This window comes from Lonchura striata, chromosome 6 (genome assembly GCF_046129695.1).
Source record: "Lonchura striata isolate bLonStr1 chromosome 6, bLonStr1.mat, whole genome shotgun sequence".
NCBI classification, from domain to species: domain Eukaryota; kingdom Metazoa; phylum Chordata; class Aves; order Passeriformes; family Estrildidae; genus Lonchura; species Lonchura striata.
The window spans coordinates 56,597,058-56,624,832 of NC_134608.1; the positions used below are offsets into that span (position 1 = coordinate 56,597,058).

General features: G+C 41.6%; 1 protein-coding gene across 1 annotated transcript; it reads right to left on the bottom strand.

Moving 5' to 3' along the window:
- Positions 1–2,918: 2,918 nt before the first annotated feature.
- SLC6A5 (solute carrier family 6 member 5) lies at positions 2,919–27,710 on the bottom strand. Its single transcript, XM_021528548.2, has 13 exons — positions 27,587–27,710; positions 26,845–27,018; positions 26,056–26,197; positions 25,512–25,644; positions 22,619–22,753; positions 22,077–22,180; positions 19,381–19,505; positions 16,246–16,358; positions 15,843–15,974; positions 14,427–14,526; positions 9,152–9,252; positions 6,171–6,338; positions 2,919–3,092 (listed from the first exon to the last, which is right to left on the bottom strand). Exons 1-13 carry the CDS (start codon positions 27,693–27,695, stop codon positions 2,937–2,939), a joined length of 1,692 nt encoding a protein of 563 aa, XP_021384223.2. The 5' UTR covers positions 27,696–27,710; the 3' UTR covers positions 2,919–2,936.
- Positions 27,711–27,775: the final 65 nt, after the last annotated feature.

The window sequence follows — 27,775 nt, forward strand, 5'->3', positions numbered from 1 at the left end:
CAAGCCTAATCCTGTGCTAATGACTTAGCAGGCACAGGAACAACATCTAAATTAAAAGCAAGGAGATTAATTGCTTAAATCATGGAAAGCAATTCAGCTGCAATTTCATATGCAGTCTGGTTTGGTAATCCAAGCCAAAAGATATCATATCCCAGGAGCATTCCTTCCAATGATCTCTGTTTCATAATTCAGGTAGGCAGCAGCTCACATCCTTGCACCGAGGGAACTCTGCATTTAGTGTGCAATCCCAGTCCCAAGGCATGCCCTGGGACAAGCCAGCAAGTGAAAGGATTCAGTGCTCTCACACCATTCGACTGCGTTTTCTCTTTTTCAAAGAGGACCAAACCTACAGATAGATCTTGTTGTTTTTGAATTACAGTAGTAGCAAAGGTCAACTGGCTTGGACTCCAAAAATCAAACCAAAACGCGAGGGAATATTGGTTAAGAGTGATTTATCCCAATAGAAACACATAATTCCCAAGACAGATGCTGACTTAGGTTCCCTTTTGCACCCAGAGAAGGTCCCTCAGCCCTACCTAGACGTGGAAACCAAATTTCCAGCTCATCCCTATGGACATTCATGAGGCCAAACAGTGCACAGCTTCTTGAACTTGCCTCTGTCAGGAAACTAAAAGCCAGAAGTAAAAATAGCAAGTCTTTTTTTTAAAATAGCAGGCAAAGCTGAAGCAAGGGGAACAGCTTTAAGGCAGAGAAGCTCACAGGAGGGTCCCGTCCTGCTGCTGAGTGAGACAGGGACCAACAAGAGCCCATGGAGTAGAAATATTGCAGAACCTGCCCTCCCTGGCCTGCATGACAACCCCTGGTAGTGCTTCACTTGTTCTGTGTGAGGATTAAAGATCTCCAGCAGTGCCTAGAACTGGCAACACTAATTGCCCCATGAAAGAGGAAGTTCAGCAAAATGATTAATATATTTCATATACATATATATATACACACACACACAGAGAAAAGGAGTTAACAACGTGTGGAAGGGGTACTTTAAGGTTTAGCTTTTGGTTTTCTTCAACAGGATGAAAACAGCACACCTACTGATCTACGGACACACATGAACTGAGGATTTACCTGAGACCCTGTAATATGAAGACAGACAGACAAAAAAACAGGATAGAAACAGTCCCCTGAAAGGAAAGAACATTTACAGGCTACTACAGCAGTGTCTGTGGGGAGGAAAAAACTGGCTAAACTACAAAGCTCATTATTTCTACATTGATTGGTAAGATATTTATAAGGACATAAAGCATCACTAGCACACACTACATGAACACTGATCACCATTAAAAAATATCATATATGTATGTATAGGATATAACAAGGTAATAAAGGTTAAGTTTTGCCAATTATTGAAGATATATTTTTCTCCCTCATTCTAGTGCATTTACAATAATTTGGGCTAATTTTCTATTTAGGTAAATAAATGTACTCTTTAAAAGCTCTATTTTTTACTCTGTCCAATAGGTTACAAAACTATTTAAGTCTAATATTCATATGATTGCATATATCTGATTTCTAAAATGTAATGATTTAGGATGCCCTACTGCTATGCAATGCTATGATGGCCCTCTACTAAATTGTCCTTTCACCCCAACCTTTGCATTTTCTATATCTAATGTTGCATCTGTGCAGATGACTGCGGTGGTTAATTTTTGTGGATTTGGGTATTTTTATTTAATGAAAATGTTTTAATGAAAAAAATACCCTATGCAAGTTTCAGAGAGAATACTGCTTTGAAGAATTTACGTGCTATATATATAATATATAGACAAGTGGGGTCCTGCTATTTCCCCATTGGTTGAAAGAGAAGAATACACCAGCTAAAGGTTATAGGTTATATAAAGGTGCTTATAGGCAAATGAACGGGGAGTCACAAGTTGAACAGCACATTCAATAACTGTTTTCAGATGGTAACTAGACTACACTTACCACTGTAGGAATACAAAGTTAGGCACAAATTATATGATGGCTTTTTGAGGAGATACTGTAAACAAAAGCAGAGAAACAAGGAAAAATATATTCAGAGTATTAGAGTGAGGTGAGTAAAACCACAGGTGGACTTGGCGTGGAACAGGTTGTCAGATACTTTGTATAGCTGAGGCATTCCTAGTTGAGATGACAGATATCAAATTATCAAAAAAAAACATACGACAGGATTTTAAACAGTGATGCCCATACAGCTCATTCTGACACCATTTCCAAACCACTTCTAGACTTGAATGCAGTTTAGTCTCTCAGTTGATCATTTTTAAAAACTTTGTTCTTATTTTTCTACAGATGGATTATCGTCGTTTCTGTTGTCACCCCATATATTGCTTCCTGGTGTGCTGTCCCAAGGGTCTCCACACGTTTAAATAACATAACAATCCCTCCAAGTTAGTATAAATCATAAAGGAAGTGTGCAGACATGATGGGTCAAGGTTGGCTGCCAGTGTAGAAGAAGCTACAAGAGCCTTATGCTGGATTTATATCAGGACTACAGGAGATCCCATTCTTTGCTCACTTCCATCACCTTTGAGGGATGAACTTTTCTTGGAACACACTGGTAGCAAAATCCTAGTCCCACCAGAGCTACCTGTTACAAAGGGTGCTGGTGGGAAGTGGGTCAAACTAAGTGGGTCGTTTCATCTAAAGATTGTTCGGTTTGGTTTTGTTTATTCCTACATCACCTGACAACACCTGGTCACGTCACCTGTCACACATTTCTGCTGTGGCACCAGGTACAGAACATGTCACAGGCATCACCTATGCCTGAAGTGGTCTAGTTAGGCCTCCCCTATGGCATGCAACAATAAGTCCTCTTTCCTAAGCAGCCACTTTCAGGCACTGCAGAAAAGAAAAGAAGAAGCGGTGGGTGAAAAAAAAAATGGGGAAAAAAAACAGAAAAGGTCGACAATGTTATTGCCACCCTTTTGTAATGATTATTAGCATTGTGTGCCCAGTTCCATGTCCTTGGGGGGCAGTTTCAGTCCCAGGGAGGAGGTTCCCAGCGGGTCGATCATGTTCCTGTACCGATCGCCGCGGTGCTTGGCCAGGAAGGGGCCCCAGTCGGGCTGGGGGGAGCACACCAGCTTCAGCCTCTGCACGGGGAGAGAAAAGAGAGTCAGAGTCAGAAAAGAGAGTCAGCCACAGAGCACAATCACCACCAGAGCTGTGAGAACCCCGGGCTTGGTCTGGAGTCTCATGTGGTGGAAAAGTCTCTCCTCCAACCCATGCTTCTGAAGAAAAATTCCACAGCCTCTTGTTGTTCAATCTCAAGGCAGTTCATTGCAAGTTATCTAAAAGATTTTCTTCTCTGGCTGCTGTGGTTTGCTCAGAGCTCAGGCAGAGGCACACACACACCCTGACATCCTCTCTGACTCCTGACTGCTTCTCCTCTCCCCGCCCAGGGCTGCTGCTCTCTTTTATATGGTACATTACATGTTACATGGTTACAGTTTTTTCCCAATGTCTATTGCCTATATTAAATGGTGATTTTCTACTCTAAACAAATCCATAAGTGCCAACATCACCAAGAACATGGAGGCAAGGAAGAAGAAGGAGAAAGAACAGGATCAGCCCACTTTCCTCCATCTTTGAACTTCTGACCCCCATGTACAAAGTAAAAACCCCCCTGGACAGGTGCTAAAACACTCCTGTACAATACTAAAAAATTTCCCCTCTACTTTGTAATTACTTTTACTATACTATCTAACCCTTTGTGACTGCCTGTTCCACCTCCAAAGTTGGTAACTCATTCCATGGTTCAAACCCAAAATCACAACTGTTTCCAGCTGCCTGCCAGGGTCTCAAATGCTTCTGACCAAGGCCTGGAACCTCCAAAAATGTCTGAGAGACATTTTGAGTTCCAACACAGAGCAAGCAGGATAAACTCATTTAAGGTTATTGACGACAGCCTGGCAGTGCTCTACTGCTCAGCGTTTGTTTTGCACAAAGTTTTCAAGATTAATAGGGGATCAAGTGCCCAGGTTTTAATTATACATTCTCCCCCACAACATGTGAGGGGAGCTCAGAACCACTGCTACAGACTGCGAGGCTCTCTTACTGAAGGACATGTGCACAATTACTTAGCCCAATGGTCTAAGCAGTGAGTAAGTGCATTAGAATAATTGGATTTATAGTTAGCGTATTTCCCTAAAGTATACAAATTACCAGAAGTAGTATATCACTATGAAAGATTTTAATTTTGAGATGACAAAATGTTGTTTTTATCTGCGGGAAAAAAGAAAGAGGAGAATGTCAACCTGGCAAACAACAGAAATTTTCTGATCTTTCCACTGAGTTCTTTATTGAATATATAATTTGATTGGTGCATTCACAGATAAAAAGGAAAGAAAACATATTTTTGATGACTTGAGAGGGAACAATTATATGTTTATTACCTAATAAAGTGAATCAGACCTCTATATCCGTTATTTTAGTCTCTGCTTAATTACTAGTTTGCAAATTTTACCTCCCAAATCAACCATAATAATTCTATGCAGCAGACTCAATATTGAGGAGATACCAGACTACAGCTGAAACATCTTGAGCAAAAGCCCTTTCAAAACAGATCCAACTCTTGGGTGTTTCTTTGGGTGCACACCTGGACACACACTAAGGGAAACACCCTATTTTTGTGACAATTTGTGTGCCAGTTTTAGACATGAGAAGTTTTGAAGCAGAACCATTTGTGCCAGTGAGAGGAGCTTATGAGACAAGACAAAGAAGGAATAAATCTAATTCTACATTAGGTCATTTCCAGCAGGGGCAGCTGTCTCCTGACCAGGCACTGCAGTCTGCTCCAGACAGGAGCTGAATGATCCCTTAGACAAGTGGCCTCGTTGTCTCCTGCTCGGACGCTCTCCCTAGGGTGTCCCACTGTGAAAATTCCTCTCCTACAAAATTCCTTTGCTCTGTGGGTAGCAGAGAAGCAGAGCCTCTTCCCTCAGGCGTGTGTAGTGTGACATATTGAGAGACCAAAAAGATTATGCTATTTTAGTACGTTTTCTCTCCTTTTCATTCTTTTGAAGCAAGAAACAGCCCCGGTGGGATTGCAGGGAAGCTGAACTGTAAAAGCAGTTACAGAAAGGGGAGCGGGTGTCTGGTCCTTCCCCAAGGTGGGAGCAGCACAGGCAGCAGGCAGTGATGAGAAGGCAGAACTGAGAAAGCCTCAGAGACCTAAAATAAGAGCACTGAGCTTCTCCAGAAAACAGCAAGGAAGGGATGAAATGCTGACATTGCTGATCCTGCCAGGGACTGAGGAGCCAGCAGGATGGGAACAGCCAGGGAGAGTGAGGTGACAGGACTCAGGGGTGGAGAGAAGGAGGTGACGGGACTCGGGGATGGAGAGAAGGAGGTGACGGGACTCGGAGATGGAGAGAAGGAGGTGACGGGACTCGGGGATGGAGAGGAGGAGGTGACGGGACTCGGGGATGGAGAGAAGGAGGTGACCGCCACATTTCTGAAGCAGCGAAGGAAAGCGTCAGGAATCCAATTAGCAAAATAAACGAAAGAACCTTAAATTAAAAATAAACTGTCACTTGGAATTATTGTAAGCCCAGGTGCCAGAAAGGATCAGTTAATTCAAGAGGAATAAGGAGATGAAAGGTGAAAGCAAAGATTGCCAGCTGGGTTTTATAAACAGTAGCTTGAGATGCATGAAAAGCCTTCCTGCTCTACATCTCATTCCTGGACTTCAGCGAGTGGCACAGCCTCGTGGAGCAATCCTGGGTGAGCCCAGCACCCAGCTGGGCACACAGGCAGCTCCTGGGCTCTGCCAGTGCTGATGGCAGCTCCTGACTGAGCTCTCCCAGTGCTGACTGTGTGCACGACACACACCAGGGGCTGAGGCTTCCTGCGGCCACGTGCTGCTTTTGCAAAAACCTCAATGGATCTAGAACACCTTTCTTCCAATAAAGCCATACAAAACCTCATGGAATTTATCTAGATCTCATAAAACAAACAACTCCACGACTCAGGACCATGCTTTTTGAAAAACTAGGAATAGAAGGTCTACAATTTAAATCAACTGAGCATCTCTTCACAACACAATAACTGGTTTACCAGAAAGCAATCTGAGCAGTATTAAACATTCAATATCACAAAAATCAATGTAAAATGAAAGATACAGTCCCCTGCGGCCATATTTTTAAACAGCAAAAAGACAGAAGAATTACCTCAATAAATCTTCCTGGGGCTAGGTGCATTTTTATCACGAACATAACTGGGATCCAGATGACTGAGCAGGCCAGCATCAGCCACCCCAGCACCATGGACCAGCCTGGGTAGTGGTAAGCTCCGTAAGTCATGGGCTCCCACTGGTAAAAACTGAAGCAGAGAATAAACTGGGAACAAGAAAGGAAAACAAATATGTTTGAGTAAGCAAAACAAGCCTGCTATGCCACAAATGCTGGGTGTCCACACACTGAGCTGGTGTATTTGGAATACAGATAAAAGCACACACACCTAAGGCAGGGTGCTGCCACAAGCTCTAATAAATGGGTCAGAGCCTGAATCTAATGAGTTTCAAGGAAATCTTGCAAAATCCCTCAAAAATCACTATATTTGTGCCAGAATAATTGAAATTAGAATCTTGCCCCTAGTGTAACATGGTTTATTACGTGGTCTATTGGGAGTTTTACCTAATGTGATTATGGTAAGTTCTCCGTTGCACTTACTGTATGAACAGCAATATATCTGCTTACATTTGTGCATAATTCAGTACCTTTTGGAAAATGCCTCTGCTTGCAATAATTGCACACAGAAGATTTATAGAAGTATAACTAGGTGAAGGCACATATAAAAATGATCAGCTTTAGTTCCAGAGATGTGGAGTCTAATGAAAGTCTAATATTAGGCTATCCAAATGTATCAAATATTAGCTTTACAGAGGCAATAATACAAAATAATTCATTGCTTGGTTTTGCTTTGTCTGTTTCCATTGCATAAAAATTGAATTATGACTGATCAGTGTAAATTTACTTCTCACTGTAAGTTCACTAAATATTGCATTTGGAGGGAATAACAACAGAACATGCAAGTTTAGAGAGTAAACACGGTCAGTTCAAATTTGTTTTCCTTAACAAACAACATAATTTCCTATTTCCTGCTTGTGATTACTGACAGGAGCTATGAGCACAAACAAGTCTGATTAGTAAAGGATCTGAGCAATTTGCAGAAAAGCCTTACAATTCCCTTCAGAAGTGTAAAATAGGGTCTAAGGCAGCATCTTGAAAATAACCATTGGAAAAAAACAAAGAGCTAAAAAATACCATGTGTACATGACTTCATCTTTAAAAAGATCCCCGAGAGAAGACAAATACCATTGGTGTAATCCTAACACTATAAACTGGAGTAAGTCTTCCAAACTTTTTAAAAGTGATCTGCAAACTATAGGCATACATTGTCATAATCAAATAACAGGTGGTTAAGATAGAGCTAGCTGGTTTTCACACAGAGCAATACTGCAGTGCAGTGAAGACAGCAGGTAAAGAAAATCTATGCAAGAAAATAGACTACTTTCATTTTACCCATTGGAGAAATCATTCTCGCTGTAGAAAATTTCATTTCTTCGCAACTCAAGATTTTGTTGAGCTCACCAAAACTCACTGGTCCCCTCACATAGGCATTGATGTCTGTGAAAACTAAACCTTCTCCAATTTGCAGGAAAAAATGTCCTCTGTGAATTGACAACACTGAAAATAAGTTGTTAACTTCAGCCAGTGCCTTTTTGTTCCTCCTCCAGGAAGGAAAAGGTTTTCCAAGCTCACACTGCACTAAAGAACTGCACACACAGGAGCTGCCCAGCACGTGAGCTGAAACACAACTTCTCTGGCAGGAGCAAAGGACTGGAGAGTCCCTGCTTTGCTTCTCCTCCTGCCAGCTGATCTCACACTCTTCCAAAATCTCTCTTTTCAGAAACTCCAGAAACTTTTATCTTGCACCTCAACAGCTAAGAACACTCACCCAGAGCAGCTGTGGTGTGGCTGCCCCATCCCTGGCAGTGCCCAAGGCCAGGTTGGAGGGGGTCCTGAAAAACCTGGGACAGTGGAAGGTGTCCCTGCCCATGGCAGGGGGGTGGAGGGAGATCAGCTTTGAGATCCCTTCCCACCTCAACCATTCTGTGATCGATTGTGTGACTTGTAGGAACTACTTCATTCCTGTGAAATTATCAGTATTTAAAACCCTGCATGGATATAGAATCTTGCTGAACTTCCAAGTGGATGCACATGCACTCAAACAGAAAATACTGGTGAAAGAAGACTCTGGGTGTTTTGGTGCTGATTTGTCAAGCTGAAAGCTTTTGAAATGGCTGAAATAATTATTTCATTCTTGTGTCAAAAAAAAAAAAAAAAGTAATTGCAGATTGTATCTGCACATAGGTTAAAACATGAAGGAAGCACTGTGTTAGAAACCTAGATGGCAAATGTAGATACAGTTATTGGATTTGGTCCCCTGGACTTGAAAAAACTCTCACAGTAATGGTGAAATTGAGAACGTGACTCTTTTTTTTTTATGAAATGGACACCTGAACATGAAGCAAACGCTGACTGAATTCTGAAGGAAGGTGCTGGGGAGGAAATAAGAATTAGAGGAAAATAGGAAGGACCGCAAGAACAGCCCAAACTCCTCTGGTTTTGGGTTCCAGGGCTCCCTCCAGGGCTGCAGCCGCTGTCTCGCAGCGCCACCTCCCGGGACCTGGGCCGGGACAGTCCCGCTCCTCCTCTGCCACCTCAGCCCTTCCAGAGCATCCTTCTCACACCAGCTGCTGTGGCAATAAAATAACTTTTTTTTTTTTTTTTCCCGTCAGCACACAGGAGGATGTTGCCTTCTCCCTGTGCATCCATAAATATCACACACACACAAATATATATGCATTTATATAAAATAATCTACTGTATATAAATACAGTGGTGTGCCACAGCAGCGTTTTGCACAGCCAGGAAAAGGCCACCCATTTTCCAGGTGGGCTCACCATGCCTCTCCACCAAAACCACCACTGCTTACACTGTTTCTGCTGCACACACATGGCAAGAACACATGTGCTGTCATCCAAGTTCTAGCTACCAACACCCAGAAACATCATGAATAATGAATAATGCACAAACAACAACAAAACTCTTTGGAGAAGATGTTAATTTTTTTTTTTCTTCCTTACTGTTAAAATAGTTGGGGTCACAAATGCCCAGCAGACTCTCCAGAATTTACTTGGCTGGAATCCAATCATCATTTCTATATCTTCACAAAACCTTTGCAATCCTGTAAAGAGCAAATGGAAGAGCAGTTAGGTGTGAAAGAAACCAGCTGCAGTCTGCAACAGAGCTCTGGTGCCCTCCTTTGTGTCTAACTGTGAAAACAAACTCCAAATTTTTGGTTGAAAGCTTCCTTGGAGGATCTAACTACAGAATAATAAACTAATAGGGTGGGAACCATTCCAACAAAATATTTCCTTCTTAAGGATTAAAGCAATTGAGCTTTTCCATTGAGATTAGGTGTTTAGTCTGTTTTGTGTTAAAGCATTACTAATATGCACTAGGTAGCTGCAATTATTTTTCTGTTTTGTTCCCCTGTGCAGATCAGCTTTATTAATATTGGTGTATCTGCTTCAGCACAGACAACATTTCAGCTTCTCTATACCTGCTACATGACAGGATTGCAGCTGTACCCCTCAGCACTGATAGTTAAAACTCCTAGAGAGCATCTGCAAATATCCTGAATTATATTCAATGTTGTCTGAACAAAAAGATCAGCTGCTATGCGGGTTCTTCATAAGGTGAGTTTAAAAAAATGCATTTCAGCCACTCTGCAGCTCCTCCCTGGCCATGCCATGTGACAGCAAAAGGTCAGCATGTGTTGGTCAGCAGCTCTGTTCCCTGGTGGTTATTAGTAAATTAGTCATTAGCAATTTCATTATTAGTAATTTACCCAAAACTTTTAAAAAGACACCTAAAATTGATTCCAGCTTTCCCAATTGTAATAAGAAGAGAGAGGTCAGAGCTCATCTAGGACATAAATGTTAAAAATTTGGGCCAATTTTACTTGAATTTGGCAGAGCATTATTCTGCAGTGTTTTGTCTAACTTGCATGATGTGGGGAAAGCTTAAATACTTAATAACTTAATAATAGAAATAACTTAATAATAGAAAAGGCATTGAGTAAGGGAAGAAATGCTTGCAACAAAAGTAATAAATTACTTTATTTCTTCTTGTATAACAGCTGCTGCAGCTGCTGAGTGTAAGAAGGGACAATCCCAGGCTTGATCCACCTCGTTTGGGAGCCTTTCTGATGATATCAAGGAGAAATAAATCTATTCACCTGACTGCTGTAAGAATTAAGAAGGTAAAACAAACACTGGCATTGGTCCATCATCCAGAGCCCTCTGATGCAGAAGAAAGCAGCAGGGCTGGCTGATGGAAAAGCTAAAGAACCATGGTATGATAAGGGACAGAGAAGAAAAATAAAGAAATCCAACAGGAAAATGGTACTACAAGGACTGTATTTAAGGAAAGGGAAAAAATTAAAATCTGCAGTGGATGTAATCTCAGAAAACAGAGCCAAGGTAACTCAGAGGTCACTTTTCTCCTTCTGTAATTTCTTTCCCTCTTTTTCTGTTTTACTGACTAGCACAAGTTTTCTTCTTCAGAAAGCCTCTTCTGTGTAAAATACATGGAATTTTTATGACCCAGGGAATCGTTTGCTTCAGCTCCACTCTAATTGGGTCCTTCTCTACTCTGTAATAGAAGTTTGTATGCCTGGACAAAATGTAACCTCCAAGGTCTGCGTGTGATGGAGCTGAAAGGAGATTCTTGCTGCAAAGGAAAGATTTGTCCCTGTGTTTTATTTACCTGTGCAGCACCTGCAGTGCGTGTGAGGGAACTGCTCACCCTGTGCTGGGATCAAAGCTGGTCTAAACTAATTGCTGCAGCACAGGGTACAGGCTGATGGGTATTTCCACAGAGTTTAAATGTCATTTAAAGTGTCTACTTCAGCCACACTTGTTGCTGCAAAGAATGGATACCTAACTGGATAATTACCAGGGGGTTCCTGCCTCCAAAATTCATGCTAGCTTCATGAAAAACTGCACAGATTTGTTTGAAATTCCAACTAAAAAAATAAAATAAAATAAGAAATTCATTTTAGGAATTTTAAGTATATATTCACAGTGTCAGGCACTCTTAAATATTAGCAATTCAGGAATCAAATGTATATAACAGGCAGAGGGATTACACATTACTTATTACACATTACTTATTTCTTTCCAGTGGAAGTTCAACACTAAAAATGCAAAGGATATTTTAGTTAACAGAATACCAGTTTTTTTCCCCAGATCTTAGTAAATCTGGTCTCCCTCTCAGATCAGTCAGGCCTGCTGAATAACTTTGGGAAATAAACAGCACATGCTATTCCATATCTGATTTTTCTGTCTCTAAAATAGAATGATGTATTCATAAGTGCTGACATATAAAATCCATTTTAAAAGAGACTGCAAACCTAGCCAGACAACTAATCCACTATTCTGCTACAAGTAAAGTGTTCAAAATTACTAAAGTTTTCTACAAATACACAGCAGCAGTTTCCACTCACTCTGACAACAAACCTTCCCAAAAACAAACTGTCTGGATGGAGCATGAACAAAGCTTCCATCATGTATTTTCAGTTTCCAGCAGTGTTTCACTCAAACACAGGGATTTCTGTCCTTAGCTTCATGCTACAAAGTGCAACAGTGGGAATTATGCTGGTGATTAAATTAATATCCCTACCTCTAAGCTGTTCTTTACTAATCATTCATCATAATCCAAACAATTGGAGAATAAACATGTAAACCAGCATGTGAAATAAAAACATGCATTTGATTGGATTATGAAGCACTGACTCTACTGAAAAATAAGAGATTACAAGGAAATAACCATGTGTGTCTCTTTGTAATTTAAAAATCTCAGCAAGCTCAGCAAGCAGAACATGTAGCAAGAACTAAAGACAAATTTATTTCATCATAAAAGCACCTGCCACTGTTGTGCCAACCTGCTTGCCATGAGGAGTACAAGTGCCCAGAGAAAGGTGTCAGTGGAGTGTAAAACAGCAGCTGTCAGACCTTGAAAATATATGATGCCAATTTTAAGCACTGCCTGAAGGAATATAACCCAAGCAGCAGCTTTGGTTGCATTCACCACACACAAATCACAAATGCACATGATGTATTTCTGTGCCCAGTCCTTACAAAAGCAGCTTCAGCACAGTAAAAGCAGCTCTGGCACATTAGTCAGTCAGGTAATGATCTTAATGTCTTTCCCTTTTATTTAACTGAAAGGAAGCCCCTGAGTCTAGCAAAGGGTTCATGTCTTTGAAATAGATTGCAATCAAGGTTTTACCAAAACCTCTTGATGAACAATCAGTTGTAGAGAAAGCATAAAAAGAATAATTGGTAACTTGTCAAACCTTTTCTACATCTGATTACACTGAAGTAATAACTCACTAAAAAAAAAACCTTCTCCTCTATTCAGGCCCTTATTATTATTATTATTATTATTGCATTATTTGATGTTTTTCATAAATGTTAATGTTTTAAGGGATACTGGAATTGCTGGGCAAAACAAACACTGGCCAGAGCAGTTTTTTCTTCCAAACCTAATAAAATGTCATTCCATAAAGGCTGATTTGCAGTGCTTCTGCCACACAGTGTTCAGAGGAGGAACAGAGCCAGTTCTTGCTCCCTATTTACCTTCATCCTCACTTAAAATCATGCAGAGCAAAGAAATTTTACAGATTTAAGCAGGTTTTGAAACAGTAAAAATATTTTAAACACAGAATTTTTTTCTTTCATACTAATAGCAATGGCTTTAAAGGGGGAATATATGGCACAGACCAGGTGATGCTGTTGATGCTGGTGGCCATGAAGAGTGAAAAATCTAGCACAGCATATCAGCAAAGTGGGGAGGAGAAGAAAGGCAAAAAAATCTCCAGCAAACCTTAAATTTTTTTTAAACCTCCCCACTCATCACTGCCTATGAAATTGTATTGCTTTTAGAGAAGCCGGGTTTCATTTCGCCTCTAAACCAACTCTAATTGAATTACTTACGTTCCAGGGACATAAACAAAGTGAAGAATTCTGTTCAACCAAAACATGACTGGCCTAAATCAACTTTTCTCTCAGTATTTTGAGTATTTCCATAATATTTTGCAACATTTCATCACTAGGTCATGTGTGGCTTAGCCACCAATCTCTCAGGAATACTCACTGCATTGGATGTCAGTGGAGGTTAAAATGCTGAATTTCCATGAAATCAGAGAAAACAAGGAAGGGCTGATTCCCTGTCCTGTCTATAACATTTATTTCTCAAGCAAGAGCACCAAATTCTGCATGATTTGAAACCTGTACCATGTTTTAAATTCTGCATGATTTGAAACCTGTAGTATGTTGTAAATTTTGCATGATTTGAAACATGTACTATGTTTTAAATTCTGCATGATTTGAAACCTGTAGTATGTTGTAAATTTTGCATGATTTGAAACATGTACTATGTTTTAAATTCTGCATGATTTGAAACCTGTACCATGTTTTAAATTCTGCATGATTTGAAAGCCGTACTATATTTTAAATTCGCCATGATTTGAAATCTGTACTATATTTTAAATTCTGCATGATTTGAAACCTGTACTATGTTTTAAAGCACTTCTGTTACAGGGTGGACTCCACAACACAGGCAGATACAAGTGCTCAGTGAAAAGGGCCAGAACTCAAAGGCAGTGGCTCCACAAGCAGCTTCAGCAGAACATCTTGGATTTTTATGCCTAGCTGATTAAACTGTATAATTCATTCCTGTCCACAGCAATAGCAGAAACAGCCTTCCATTCCAGGCATAAATTAATTATTTATGGTATGTGGGAAGATCTTCACATTTCCAGGAATCCTGAAAACCCTGGGCAAGTCTGGGAGCACTGGCAGCAATTGTAACTACAGCAGCTTTGTGGCAATTGCACTGCTCCATACAAACTGAGGCTCTTCTTCACAATTTAATGGACATCAACATGGGTCAGCAGCACTGGTGTGACCACTGTGGATAATTAATCATTCTGAGTAGCTGCATAGTCTTGAGTCTATGTTCTGGACAAATAGGAAACTGGCTCAGGAAGTCTCTGTTCCTAAAATCATTGAAGCACAAAAGCACCCCTGGAAAAGTGTCAGCAAATGTTTGGGCTATTCTCATACTCATACCTTTGAGTTATTGGTGGAAAATTACTTGAGGCTGCATGAAAGTCTTTTGAACACATGCATTTAAAGGCATCCTGAAGTCCTTCCATTCTTCTGTCCAAACTAAGAGTGTTTTGGGTCTTTTATGACAGAGAAATATGACCCCTTTCCTTCAGAATCTCACTTCATCATTTTCTGAAATGCTGCTTTGACACAGGCTGTTCAATAACAAGGTTTTTCTTACCGTAGATATAGGAAACTCCAACAAGCTCGAAGATGGCAATAATGACAAGAGAGTAAGAGGCTGCATAAGTGTCCACAAGCTGCAACATATACATTCCACCCTAAGGAAAGAAAAGAAAAGATGACTCGTGGCACTGAGGCAGGCAGAGCAGAGAGGAGCAGGAGCCAGGGCAGCATCCACACATCAGCTGGACCCGGGCTCGTGCTGTGCCATAGCCTCTTCCTTCTGGCTGAGTGAATCCCAAATCCAACAAGGAAAAAGCAGTTTAGCACCTGATTCTGCTAGCCAGGACAGCTTGGGAAGACTTTGAATTCAGTGCTTTAAGATTAAGGACTGATCTGTGATCAGACCTTCCCCCTGCAGTGTCTCAAACCATATCATACTATGACAAAAGCAAAATCACCACTGGATGTAGAACTTCCATAATAATGAGTCCAGTCCTTCTGTTTAGAAAGGATTTAATATCCTGTCTCCATGATGGAGTTAAGCAGCATAATTCAAGTGAATAAAGGACTGAATCCTTCCTGGGCTTTAGAACAGCAAAGTTGGGCTAGTAGGTGATGAGGTAAGGGGGAAGAACAGAAAGAAAAAAGGGGTGAAAGGATGGATAAAATACTAAGATTTTGTCCATCTCATCTTGAAATTATATATAATGCTGAAGGCATTAGTGAAGAAGACACTGAGGTTTATAACTAGTAGATGGGAATTCCAGTATTAACTCCACAGTTTGCCAAGACCATCAGTATATGTCTAATCTCAGAGGAAAGGCACTCAAAACAGCTGTGCATATTTATATAACATCTAAAACTGGGGTTTTTTTTTTTTCCTTTATTCATAGAATGGGTTGGAAGAAACCTTAAAGGTTATTTTATTCTATCCCTACTGCCATGGGTAAGGACACATCCCACTATCCCAGGCTGCTCCAAGCCCTGTCCAGCCTGGCCTTGGACACTTCAGGAATGGGGCAGCCACAAATTCTCTGGTCACCCTGTGCCAGGGCCTCACCTCCCTCACAGCGAAGAATTTCTTCCTAAGGTTTATTCTAACCCCACCCAGTGTGGGTTGAATATTTAATTTATATTACTATTTTGGAGATGTTTGACTAGAGAAAATTTTAAAGGCCTGATCCTCAGAAAGATTTGAGTAGCAAAGTATTTTAAGAATATCTCAGTCAGAGCATCCATTTATATTATTATTATTATTAATAATACTAATATTAATATTAATATTAATATTAATATTAATATTAATATTAATATTAATATTAATAATAATAATGATAATTAAGGTTTTCAGACGCAGCATGCGTCCCTTGTGGCAGAATTCAGCTGAACATTTTTCAGCTTGTGCAGGAGGAAAGCAGCCAGCAGAGGGGGGCTGGGGACAGGCAGTGGTGCCCAAAGCCAGCGTGGTTACCTGAGTGATCATAGGAAATCCCATGATGAAGAAGGACACGCAGCAGCCCAGAGTGAACAGCGCCTTGTGCGTGCGTAAATACTTGGGGAATTCATCTGACACGGAGGTCACGATGGTCTCGATGGTGGCAAACTGAAAAACAAACAAAAAGGGCTCATCCCAGTGCACACAAAGTGGTCCAGCTGGATATTAAACATTATAACAGAGTATTTGGAGTCCTGGGTGTTCAATGCCCAGATGGCAGCACCAGATCTCTGCCAGAATTATTCCAGCATTGATGGCCTTGCTTCGTTCCTTTTTTCATGGGTCACTGCTCACGTGTATTGGCAATCAATTGCATGCTCCTCCAAACAGATAAACAGGAAAATCAAAAGGAAAAGAATGGGACACAAAAGCAGTTTACCATCGTGTCTAATCCAAGAGTTAGAAGCATCAAAAAGAATATTATAGCCCAGAAGGGAGAGAGGGGCAGCCTAGTTAAGGCTTCTGGATAAACCACAAAAGCAATCCCAGGACCTAGAAATAAGAAAAATAAAGGTTATCAGATTCCATCTTTCCTATTTACAGAAAGGCTTAAACATTACAGAGTTTAGCCTTACCTGATTAATTTCTATTTACCCTGTAAATTTCAAATCACTTACTCCAGCTTTCCAAGCAGAATGCGGATTCAGCCAGCATACAAACACGCTGATCCAAATTTTTTAAAAATCAGCAAAAATTGCACACTGCAGCAATGTTTCTGTCCTGCTCTGTGATCAAATTCCTGCCACATCCCTGCCAAGCAGCAACCCATGGCAAACATCCACACCTCAGTGCTACAACATGAATGGAAATGCAAATACTCTTCTTCAACTCATGGCCACATTGTTAAATGAGGAGAGAGTATAAAACATGCCCAGAGCTGATACCTGACAGAAGGTAATAACTACTGTGATCCTAAAAAAATCCACAAGAAAACCCAAAATAATGCAGAGCACAAGAAATTAAGGAGATGGGATCTTTTAAAGCCTAAATCAGGAATTTTCCATCTTTGTTTGTTTGTTTGGGGGGTTATTTTGTTTTGTTTTTGTTTTCTATATCGGGCTTTAATTTCTATTGATCGTAAAGAAAGAGTATTTTTGTAAGGGCTTAGATCTGCCTGGGAGCAGAGGCTGCAGGGCTGTGGTGGCAGCAAGGGGCACCTCCTCTCCATTTATCCATTTTGGCTGAAGGGATGCTCACTCCAAGCTCTCAGAGATGTTTCCTGCCAGGTGAGACACAAATGCCATCAGCCAAGCTGGTCTCATGCCAAGAGAATGGGCTCCCCCCTGCTCTGCCCTGGCCATTTCTGCTTTAGGTCATTGCACCCCAGTTCCTCCAGCTGCTTGTGCCCAAGGGAAAACTGCTGCTCGCTCACTTACTGAGAAAAATACACTTTCAGCAGCATAAAAATCATCTTCTTGGGTTTTTTTTGTTTTTTTTTTTTCTTTATTCATAGAGTGGGTTGGGTTGGAAGAAACCTTAAAGATTATTTCATTCCAAAACTTGTGCTTGGGGCTCCTTCTGAACAAAAGGCAAATATAAGAGTTAAAATACAGTAAAAAAAAAAAAACTCTGTACATGACCCAGTAATTTCTGCTTCCTTTAAAATGTGCTGCAAAAAATGACTTTTTGCATGTAGAACCTCTGTTGTATTTACAAACACCACTTTAATCTCTTGATTAAAGATTTCTTCTTGACTGTTGGAGATAAAGGCTCCGTTTAAACTCACTGCCTGCATACAGAAGTTTAATTAAGTCTCAGAATAAAGAGTTCCCATTAATCACACCTTTAGGAGAAGTTAAATTATAGAATATGAACATGTCTGCATGTCAGCCCCTCACAGCTCTCCTAGATAACACACCTGGTAGCATCCAACCACAGCAAATAGCCACAGGGAGGCAAGCTCCCACTCCTTCCATCTTCCAAGATTTGGTGGGCATGAACTCTTTATAAAAGTGTATTAAAGCCAGGAAAACTCCAAGCACTTTATATGTCTTTAAAAGTAAAATTACCTTGAACTTTCATTTTAAGATATAACATTTTTCAACTATACTATGTTCTTAATCAAAGAGTAAAATAAGAAGAGGTTGTGCTGCCTTTCCCTTCATGTTTTATTTGTTCATCAGATAAATGAGTTTTTCCTGGAAAGAAAATTCTAAATGGAAAAAAAAAAAAAAAAAAAACATACTATGTTCTTCAGATTAATATTTTAGGAGGAAAAAAAAAGAAAAAAAATTAAAACTCCTTTCCATTAACATTTTCATTCAAGGTTTTGAAAACTTAAAGGGAGATTCTGCGTCATCATCATGTGGCTTTTTTCTCCTTCACTGCAAAAAGAAATACAACTTTAGAATTAAAAAAAATAATAATCAGGCAATGGCAAGGGCTGTTCTTTTCCTGAGTTCTTGAGTTTGCTTTTTAACTACTGCTATGAAACGCACTACCTCAGTCCACAATTACACTTGATCTTCACTCTCTTCCTATTGCAAATTCATCTTTTATTACTTCACTAAGTTTTGTTTCCCCCTGTCACGGAGACCAGCAAAGCCTGACCCTGATGAACCAATTTTCCATGATCTGAGCAGCTCTGAGAAATGCCCTGACATCTGGAACAGCTGGGAACAGAGAGCTCCAGCCTGGGGCTGCTGCTCGCCCCAAGCACAGCTCCTTTAGCTCCAGCTCCTCACTGGAGTGCACTGTGGTTTCCATTTTTGGGGCTGAAGTCTAAAATAAATATATAAATTTATACATTACTCCTAAAAACTCCTACAAGCCCCTGCCAGGAGGGTGCAGCCGGGTGGGGTCAGGCTCTGCTCCCAGGGAACAGGGACAGTTCCAGCTGTGCCAGGGAGGCTCAGGCTGGAAATCAGGAAGAATTTTTTCACTGGAAGGTGGTTAAACATTGGAATGGTCTGCCCAGGGAGGTGGTGGGGGCCTCATCTCTGGAGTTGAGAGCTAGGGTTTAGCTGGCATAGTGGTGCTCAGCTCTACCAATTAAGACCTTTCAAATCCCCACTAATGACCACCTCTCTTTACTAACCAAGATGTTCTGATCAGCTCTTCAGGAATGTTTTGCTTCTCCATGGAGGCACCTCCTGGCTCCTCACAGTCCAGAAGCACTGCCCACCCCTGGCACCAGATTTCTCCCACCCTCCTCTCATCCAGAATTTCCACCATCAGAGTTAATTTTTACTTTGAAGAGAATTTGACAATGAGAAGGCAAATATTCCCTCAGACTACATGAAGGGACCATCCCACCCTACCCTCCATCAGTCATTTACACAAAGGCTTAAAATGAGTCTCAACTTCCTTCTCTTACCAAGCAAGTTTTGACTCAAATCTTGACTTCCCAGGCTACTTTTTCCTGTGCAAAAATGCTTACACGTGGCTTAGGAATCCACACCAGCTTGAAATCATCATTCCCACCTCCTAATATCAATGATATTGGAGTGATCATCTCTCATCTGGGAGTGCCATGGGGTGCCTGCCTAAGCAATGAAATGCCAGCGAGCCCTACCTTGGTCTGCCACGGCTTCAATGTTCACTTGGAGCTGGTTTGCCATGAAGCCAATCACTGAGAAGATGACAAAGCCTGCAAAGATGCTGGTGGCACTGTTGGTGCACGTGACAATCAGTGTGTCCCTGCAGAGAAAGCACAAGAGGCCTGTTGGGACACACACAGGGAAGGTTTTGTCTATGTATTTCACAAGGAAGGTTTTGTCTATGTATTTCAGGAGTTTCTCACCAGCACACACATCTTGTGTGTGTGTGTATCCCTTGTGGGATGCTGGTGGTGAAGGCACGCTTTGACACCCATCAGAGGGCACAGAAGTCTCCACAGCAGCACCAGGATCAGCTCTGCAAGCCTCCATCACCCATGTGCAGTGTAGGAACCATGCAGGAGGCAAGCACCTCTGCTCTTGGCCTCTCTGAAGGAGAGAGCCATGGGGACTTGATTTTAAAGTATTTTTTAACTCTTTGCTTCACAAGGACATCTGCTCTCCATATTAGCTATGGACTAACCACTGCTGTCCAGCTGAGGTGGTTTTGGTCTTGTCCTTCCTGTATTTATACACAAAATTCCAGGGTTAAACTCACAGAGCTTGCTCAATCACCTTCCTATCAATAGAGGGAGGATTCCTTGGTATGTTTTTTTCCATGGTTGTTATTATCAAAGGAATCTCAAGAAATCTATAGCTGAACACCTTACCATGCTGGATATGTCAAGCCTTGACAGCAAACCAGCCCTCATGAGCCCCACCCACAGTTATTACATTCTTGAAAGGATTTTTTTCACAATATGCATGTCCAGAGAACTTCTCCATAAACTACTACGTCTTCAGAAAAACAAATTGCTCACTTTAAATATTTAGGGGGTTTATGTTGGCTAGAATTGTTTATTCCTACTGCTATTATTTTGTCAGGAAGAGAATGAAATACAACTTGCAAAGCTGTCAAAGAACCTCACTGAGCTGGCAAATTTCTAGAATGTCTAACAGAGCATGTCTGAACAGGAATGATTTTGTTAATTCTTTGGGTCTATAGAAAAAAAATGAGTGTCCTGTTTGGAATCATCATGTGTTAACCTTCTTTCAAAACCTGGATAGGTTTGAAATATTTCAGGTACCCATTATGAAGCCAATTTATGAAAGTTTACTGCAATTACAGATTTGGGACTACGTTTAAAATTAATGTGTAACTGAAAATTACAATTGATGTATTAAAAATGTAATGATTTGTGATACATTAAAATGTAATAGAAATTGAGAGAAAATAGTCATGCTTCATTTCAATATTCAAGGTTGTGTTGTAAAATTTAAAATATTGAGAGTAACTAAGCTTTTCTAATTGTTTCTACTTCAGTCTTTCATATCCCTCCCTAACACAGGTAAAGCATGTATTTGGTATTAGAACCAAATATTTTTATACTTCACCATGTATTCCCTTCAAAAATTTCATTAAGATCTTCCAAACTCCACAAAAGATTGTTAAATTAGTGCAGAAAGGTAGCATGATGCTTCCTCCATTTCCCTCCTTTATATTTTGATTGTAATTATCCATTAAAAAAAAAAAAAAAAAGACTCAGGAATAGCATTTTCAAAAACAGGACCCAAAGGATTGCTGGGTGGGAGTTACTGTGCACGCAACACTGTTAGCTTTCATCCATAGTTTGGGATAATTTAATTATATTACTTTTGAGCACTAGTAAATTGTTTTTAAAATTCCTTTTTCATATTCTCATCCACATTTCTTTTTTAAGTTAAGTATTTTATATTCTATACTTAGAAGCCATAGGAGATGGCAGTGGAAATCCCAAGGAGTGTTTGCTTTGAAGTCTTGATTGGGGAAAGTTTTGGATCATCCCCCTGGGGGAATCCCTGTGCATGCTGCTGGCTGTCCTGAATCAGCACCTCTGGCATTGCAAGAATTGGCAAAGCTTTGCTTCAGACTGACTCTAAAAGCTGTAAAATAGCAGGGAAGCACTTCACCAATGCCACTTGCTTTGGTGTTTTCCATCTGCAGACATTTGAGCTGCCAGGCTTTTGCATGAAAAATTATACAATGTGACTTTTTCCCATGTAAAAATAGCTCTCAAATAAGCGATTTTAGATTTCATAGCATGAAATAAATAACTTTTTGCATGTAAAAATCACAGTAGGAGTAATTGGAAAAAGAAAGAGCATTTAGGAGATGCAAGAATCACATAATGGAAGTTGCCAGTTAAAGCCCTGCCTGTTTCACAGTGCAATTTTCAGCCCACTCTGCCCATGGGCTGTCCTTCAGCAGAGCTGCCAAGTGATTCTGTTTCACTCCTCGCAGCTCTTGACACATCCCAGGCTGTCCTTCAACCTCAACCTCCTAATTCTGAAAGTGGGGAGCCAGCAGGAACTTTAATAAGCCTAAATGATCATCTTGAGAGTAGTAGATTAGGGCCTGAAGAGAGGGAAAAATACACAAAACCAAAAATGGTTAAATGTAAATGAAACACACATACACCAAAAAAAGAAAAAAAATAGGAAAGAAAGGAAAAAGAGGAGAAGAAAAGAGAAAAAATACAAGAGAGAAACAAAGACAAAAGGACTGCAGGAAAAAAAAATACAAGGGAGAAAAGACAAGAGATGGAGTCCTGCAAACCAGATTTCTGGAAGATGAAGGATAACTGTTTTTTGACAAACCTGTTCAATAACACAGATGTATTTCACTCTTACACACCTGTAGCAGTTATTATGGAATTTGTTGTATGAAGAGAGGGTAATTAGACCTCCCCATGCTGCAGATAAGGAGAAGAAAATCTGAGTGGCAGCATCCTTCCAAACCTAAGTAGGAAAGAAAATAGCATCAGCTTCAGGAAAGAGTTAGACCAATGGATGTCAACAGAATATTTAAAAGCAAAATCCTGCCACTAAATACATCAGGCTCATGTGATAAGAAACACTGTTCTTGTTGAGTCCATGTAAAAGGACAATATAAACCTTGCTGTATATGGAAGACAGAAATATAAAAACTATATTGTTTGATATATATCAGTTCAAATGCATTCAGAAACAAAAAATACAAGTCAAGAGGGAAAAACTGCATCAGATACTGCTGTTTTCTTTGCCAGTGACCCTAAATAATACTTCACCCATGTAAGATGAAGAACAGGTTTCCACAGATGACAACCCCACCTCTGCACACGGAAAAGGCTTGCAACAGCCCCCGAGAGACCTGTGATTTATTCACCCCAGCAGCTCTGAGTGCAGCAGCAAACCCACCATAGCATCAATCAGCTTCTCCCACTTGGGCGTGATGAAGTACCAGATGCCATCTCCAGCTCCGGGCAGAGTCACTCCTCTTATGAGCAGGATGATGAGCACCACGTAGGGGAATGTGGCTGTGAAGTACACAACCTGCACGGGCAGAGAAAAGGGCCCTGAGAGGCTTCATCTGGGTGGGAAGAGAGGAGGGGAAACCAAAATGCCACTACTGCCAGGAGAAGGCAATTACTCAATTACTCAGTGTCGCTGTCGAGGCAGGATGGAATGAGAAGATTCTGACTCAGAAGGCTGTGAGAGTAAAACTCTGATTTATTCAAAATACACTGCTCTTTTATATAGAGCTCTGCAAGGACCAACTCCATTGGTTCTGAAGTGAAAACAACCCACAGCATTGGTGCAGAGTGCTTGACGCACAGTGATAGAACTTAACTATAAACAATGTGAACAACAAGAGAGATAAAGAATTATTTACATTCTTCTCCAACTCTTTCCCAGGCCTCTGCCTGGCTAGAAACTCTCAGTTTCTCTCTTTGACTGAATCTGAGACCCACAACTCAGTCTCAGAGACAGAAGTCAGGGGATAAACTAAGGAAACAACAGGGTTATTTCCTTGGAAATCTGAAATTTTACAGCTCTTCCTGCTGCTGGAAACAAGGATAACATCAATAACAGTGGTAAGAGCTGGAATTCTAGGCAGAGAAGGGAAGAGGGTTCCTCTCTCCATCTGGAGAGGAGAAATAGTAATTTAAAGCTAAAGGAAAATCTCACTTTTGAACATTGCCCAGAGTGAACTATCACAGTTCAGTAGAAATGAAAGGAGAAGTGCTATTCAGTAACATATTTCTGTAGTTTTCTTCTATATTTTTTTGTATTTAACAAAAAAAAAAAAAGCCTAAAGAATTTTTATTACTGTTAGTACCTCTTAATAATTATAAATCACCATGATGATAGTTATGGTCCAAATTCAAAAAAAAGGAAAGTCTGAAATTAGCAAGACAGACCTAATCATCATGATGTCTAAATACACAACAGTGTCTGTGTGTTTAATGCTTTAATAATTATCTAGAACACAGCTCTGTGTTCAGATAAAATCCTTGTGTTATGGCCAGTTAAGCTTTACATTCAACACAAAATGATTCAAAATATTTTTCACATCAGCATCTAATCCTAAATAAAACAGAATCATATCATAACACACGATGGAATTATATCATGGAATGGTTTGGGTTGGAAAGGACCTGAAAGATCATCTCATTCCAAGCCCTGCTGTGGGGGACACAGAATGACCCTGCCTAGACCAGCATGATCCAAACCCAGCCCAACCTGGCCTTGAGCATTCCCAGGGATGGGGCAGCCACAGCTTCTCTGGGCAACCCGTGCCAGGACCCCACCACCTTTACAGAGGAGATTTCTTCCTGATGTCTAATCTAAACCCTCCCTATGGCACTTTGAAGGAATTTTTCCTTGTCCTGTCACTCCATATCCTTGTCCCAGTCCCTCTCCAGCTCTCCTGTGGCCCCTTTGGTGGTGGAAGTTCTCCTGGGACCTTTCTGTTCCCCAGCTGCCCCATAGCAAAGATACCTGTGAGCCCCTGAGCACCTTTGTGCTCTCCTCTGGGCTCATTCCAAGAGATCCTCCCTGTGCTGTGGGCTCCAGAGCTGCACACAGGGTCACCCCAATTCTTAAGATTTTCTGAGTTTACATTCTGTTAAAAAACTTTCTCACACAATTTTCTATTAACAACATATTGGTTTGCATTCCTTCATGGGGATGGAGAAACTTGATGTACTAGTGGTTTGTCCAATGTCTTTGGAGAGGTAACACATTCACTCTCCAATCCACTGTCACCTTTAGGAAAGCATAAAAGTTAAAATCAAGAAATAAACCTTCTCCTTTGCCTTACAAATAGCAACAGCTCACGTTGTGCTTTCACACAGGGCTCTAGGTGGCTCCTCCAGGGCAGGGGAGAATCACCTCCCTCAGCTGAAGTGGCTTTGCAAACTGCTTTTCAAACTTTTCTTCTTGTTTCCAACAAGTTGCCCTGATGAATTTCTGCACAGTCAAGATACTGAACTAATCTCTACATAATTACAGGATTTCTATCTCCAATACCCAGGGGTTAATGTTAATATTTTTCTCTCTGACATCAGTGTCAGTATTTCTCTTGGCCACGAAGAGTCACTTAGAGAAATATCCTTTGCCACATCCAAACCCACATTATTATCCAGTCTCTTGCCTTTCATAAAATATTTTTTCCTAACCAACTAGAGTAAGGGGGGAAAAAATCTCAGCTTTCCCCTGGCACTCCGAGTCCCTGGATTTTCTGTTAATTGCCAAGTGATCTCCCAGGAGATGAAGTCAGCTTCTAGAAGCAGAGGGATGGCTTCGAGTTGGAACTCTGTGACCAGCCCTAGAAAATTCATGTCTCCATTTCCACCATCTTTATCCCAGGAAATACCTAGTTGTGTTGCTCACACACACACTGGGATTTTTTCAAGTGCAGTTCTGATTTTAAAATATGTTACTTAACATTTTAATTTACATCCCAATTTCTCGGATTTCACTGAAATGTGAGATGCTGGCAGAATTTTTATGAACGCCACACAGAATGAGGAAGGCTGGAAAGTACCATTTGTGCCATCCCACTGCTGAGTACAGCTGAAGAGTTCATTTTAAATTTATTGAAGATTAGAGGAAAAAAATGTTGAACAAAAATACTTTCTGTTTTAACTAGAAAGGAAAACACAGAGAGGAAAAAGGCATTTCAATTAATACTTAGTCATTTACTGAAAATATTGTCAAATAATTCATCCTTTAAATGAGAGTGTGAGTCCCTCAAAACCAGCACCCTGCTTTATTGTGTGTGTACAATCACAAATATTGTTCTTACTTTTCCTGATGACTTGATTCCTTTAGCAAGGGAGGCATAAACAATCACCCAAGCCAGGAAAAGAGATAATGCCAAGGGCCATCTAATCTCACCAGGATATTCAATCCCTGCTGAAATCTTCAATACAAAGTACCTAAGGGGGGAAAAAAAAAGATTAAAAACTTTGGGGAAAAAAAAAATAATGAAAGCAACCACAGGCAGTAATTCAGCGTAAATTCCTTTTTTGTTTTGCTTCAGTGTCCTCAGCAGTTTCTCTGGATGGTTCCAGTGATTCTCACCATGTATTATTTTATTTATCTGCATTGCAGTAGTAGATAAAACTGCTGGGCACGGGCCGACAGCCCAGCTGTGCTAAGCAGCACAGGAACAGAAAACAAGTAACCAGTGTTTGAATTCAGCTCTCATCAGCCCTAAGCACAAAAAATGAGCATCACTTGCTGCCCTTCACTGCCGTATTTCTGGTTTTCCAAGCCACGCTGTCACCTGTTCCAGTGGATTTTACAGAAAGATCAGCATATTTTTGCTAAACAAAGAAAGATCTTACTTGAAGTATTCTTCGCTGCCACTGACAAATGTTTTGTTTCCTTCCCTGGTGAAGTTAACCATGGTTAGATTTGGATAGGCACTCATACAGAAAGTAGAGTTCTTGATTTGTATTTTTGGGTGGTCGCCAATAATACAGGCATCTAGGAAGAAACGAGGAGGGGGAACAGAAAAATAAAGTGTACAGATTTTTCGTTGTCGTTGTAAAATGACAAGAATGCATTAGATCACACCTAATTACTTGAACTTTTGTTCAGTTGCCGGCACCTTTTCCAAAAGGTCGTTAACTAGTTTTACTTTTTTCCTTTTTCATGTCATTGTGTATTTGGGACCGTTTGCAGAAACGTTTTTTTGGTGGTTTTTTTTTTTTTTTTTTTCGTTAAAGAGAAGCTTCTCTAAAGACAAATCATTTATCTTTAGCAGACACCCCAGGCTGCCAGCTGTGGTATTTTGTTGCCTACACAGAGCTTTCCTTTGGGGGAAAAATATATTTTTTAAAAAATCGGTATTTTTTAGCATTTAAATTGACAAATCTAATTTATGCTTGGTAAGGAAAAAATTAAATAAAAGTAGAGGGGAGTGCTCATGGGATACAGATCACTTCCGAGTGGTTTGGGAAGAGCTCGTTCCCCGGGGCTGGGAGATCTCCCGGCCGCGGCCATCCGCAGTCTCCTCGGGCATCTCCCAGGGGCGCAGCTGAGCTGCGGAAAGCTCTGGAAAAACCACGGCAAATTTTAAACCAAAACGGAATACATCACTAAAAGAAGAGTACGAGCGTGCCCCAGCTTACCTAGCAGAAGTTTGTTTTTATCTTTACAGTCCGGCGTGTTCCAGGGGTTGTTACAGGAGGCCCAGGGGAGCACGGGCACGAAGGAGGCGAACAGGTAGAAGAGCGTGTAGCACAGGATGATGTTGTAATAAATGGCGATCAGCACCGAGATGATCAGCATGGCGATGCCGCAGCCTGCGGACACAGCGGACAGCGGGAAAGCCATCAGTGATTAATGCCGGGCCGGGGGCTGCCGGGCGTCCTCCGGCACGGGGACAGCGACAGGGATGGGGACAGGGATGGGGACGGGGACAGGGACGGGGACAGGGATGGGGACAGGGACGGGGATGGGGACGGGGATGGGGACGGGGACAGCGGCAGGGACAGGGACGGGGATGGGGACGGGGACAGGGATGGGGACGGGGACAGGGATGGGGATGGGGACGGCGGCAGGGACGGGGATGGGGACGGGGATGGGGACGGGGATGGGGACAGTGGCAGGGACAGCGGCGGGGACAGCGGCAGGGACAGGGATGGGGACGGGGACAGCGGCAGGGACGGGGATGGCGACGGGGACGGGGACAGCGGCAGGGACAACGGCAGGGACAGGGATGGGGACAGTGACAGGGGACGGGGACAGCGGCAGGGGACGGGACGAGCCGCCCCGCTGCCGCAGGGAGGCGGGCAGGGCGGGGTGCGGGGCGGCTGAAGCCGTGCGGGAGCCGGGGTGCGGGCCGCGCTCCCCAGAGCCCGCTCCGCTCACCTTGCAGCGCGGGGATGGCTTTCCAGACCGACACGGGGCCCTGACTGGCAAACTGCCCCAGGGAGACTTCCAGGAAGAAAATGGGGATCCCGGCTAGAGCCAGCATCATCAGATAGGGGATGAGGAACGCACCTTGGGGGCGGGGGGAGAGAAGAGAGAGCGAGCTGAATCACCCCCTGGCACTGGGGA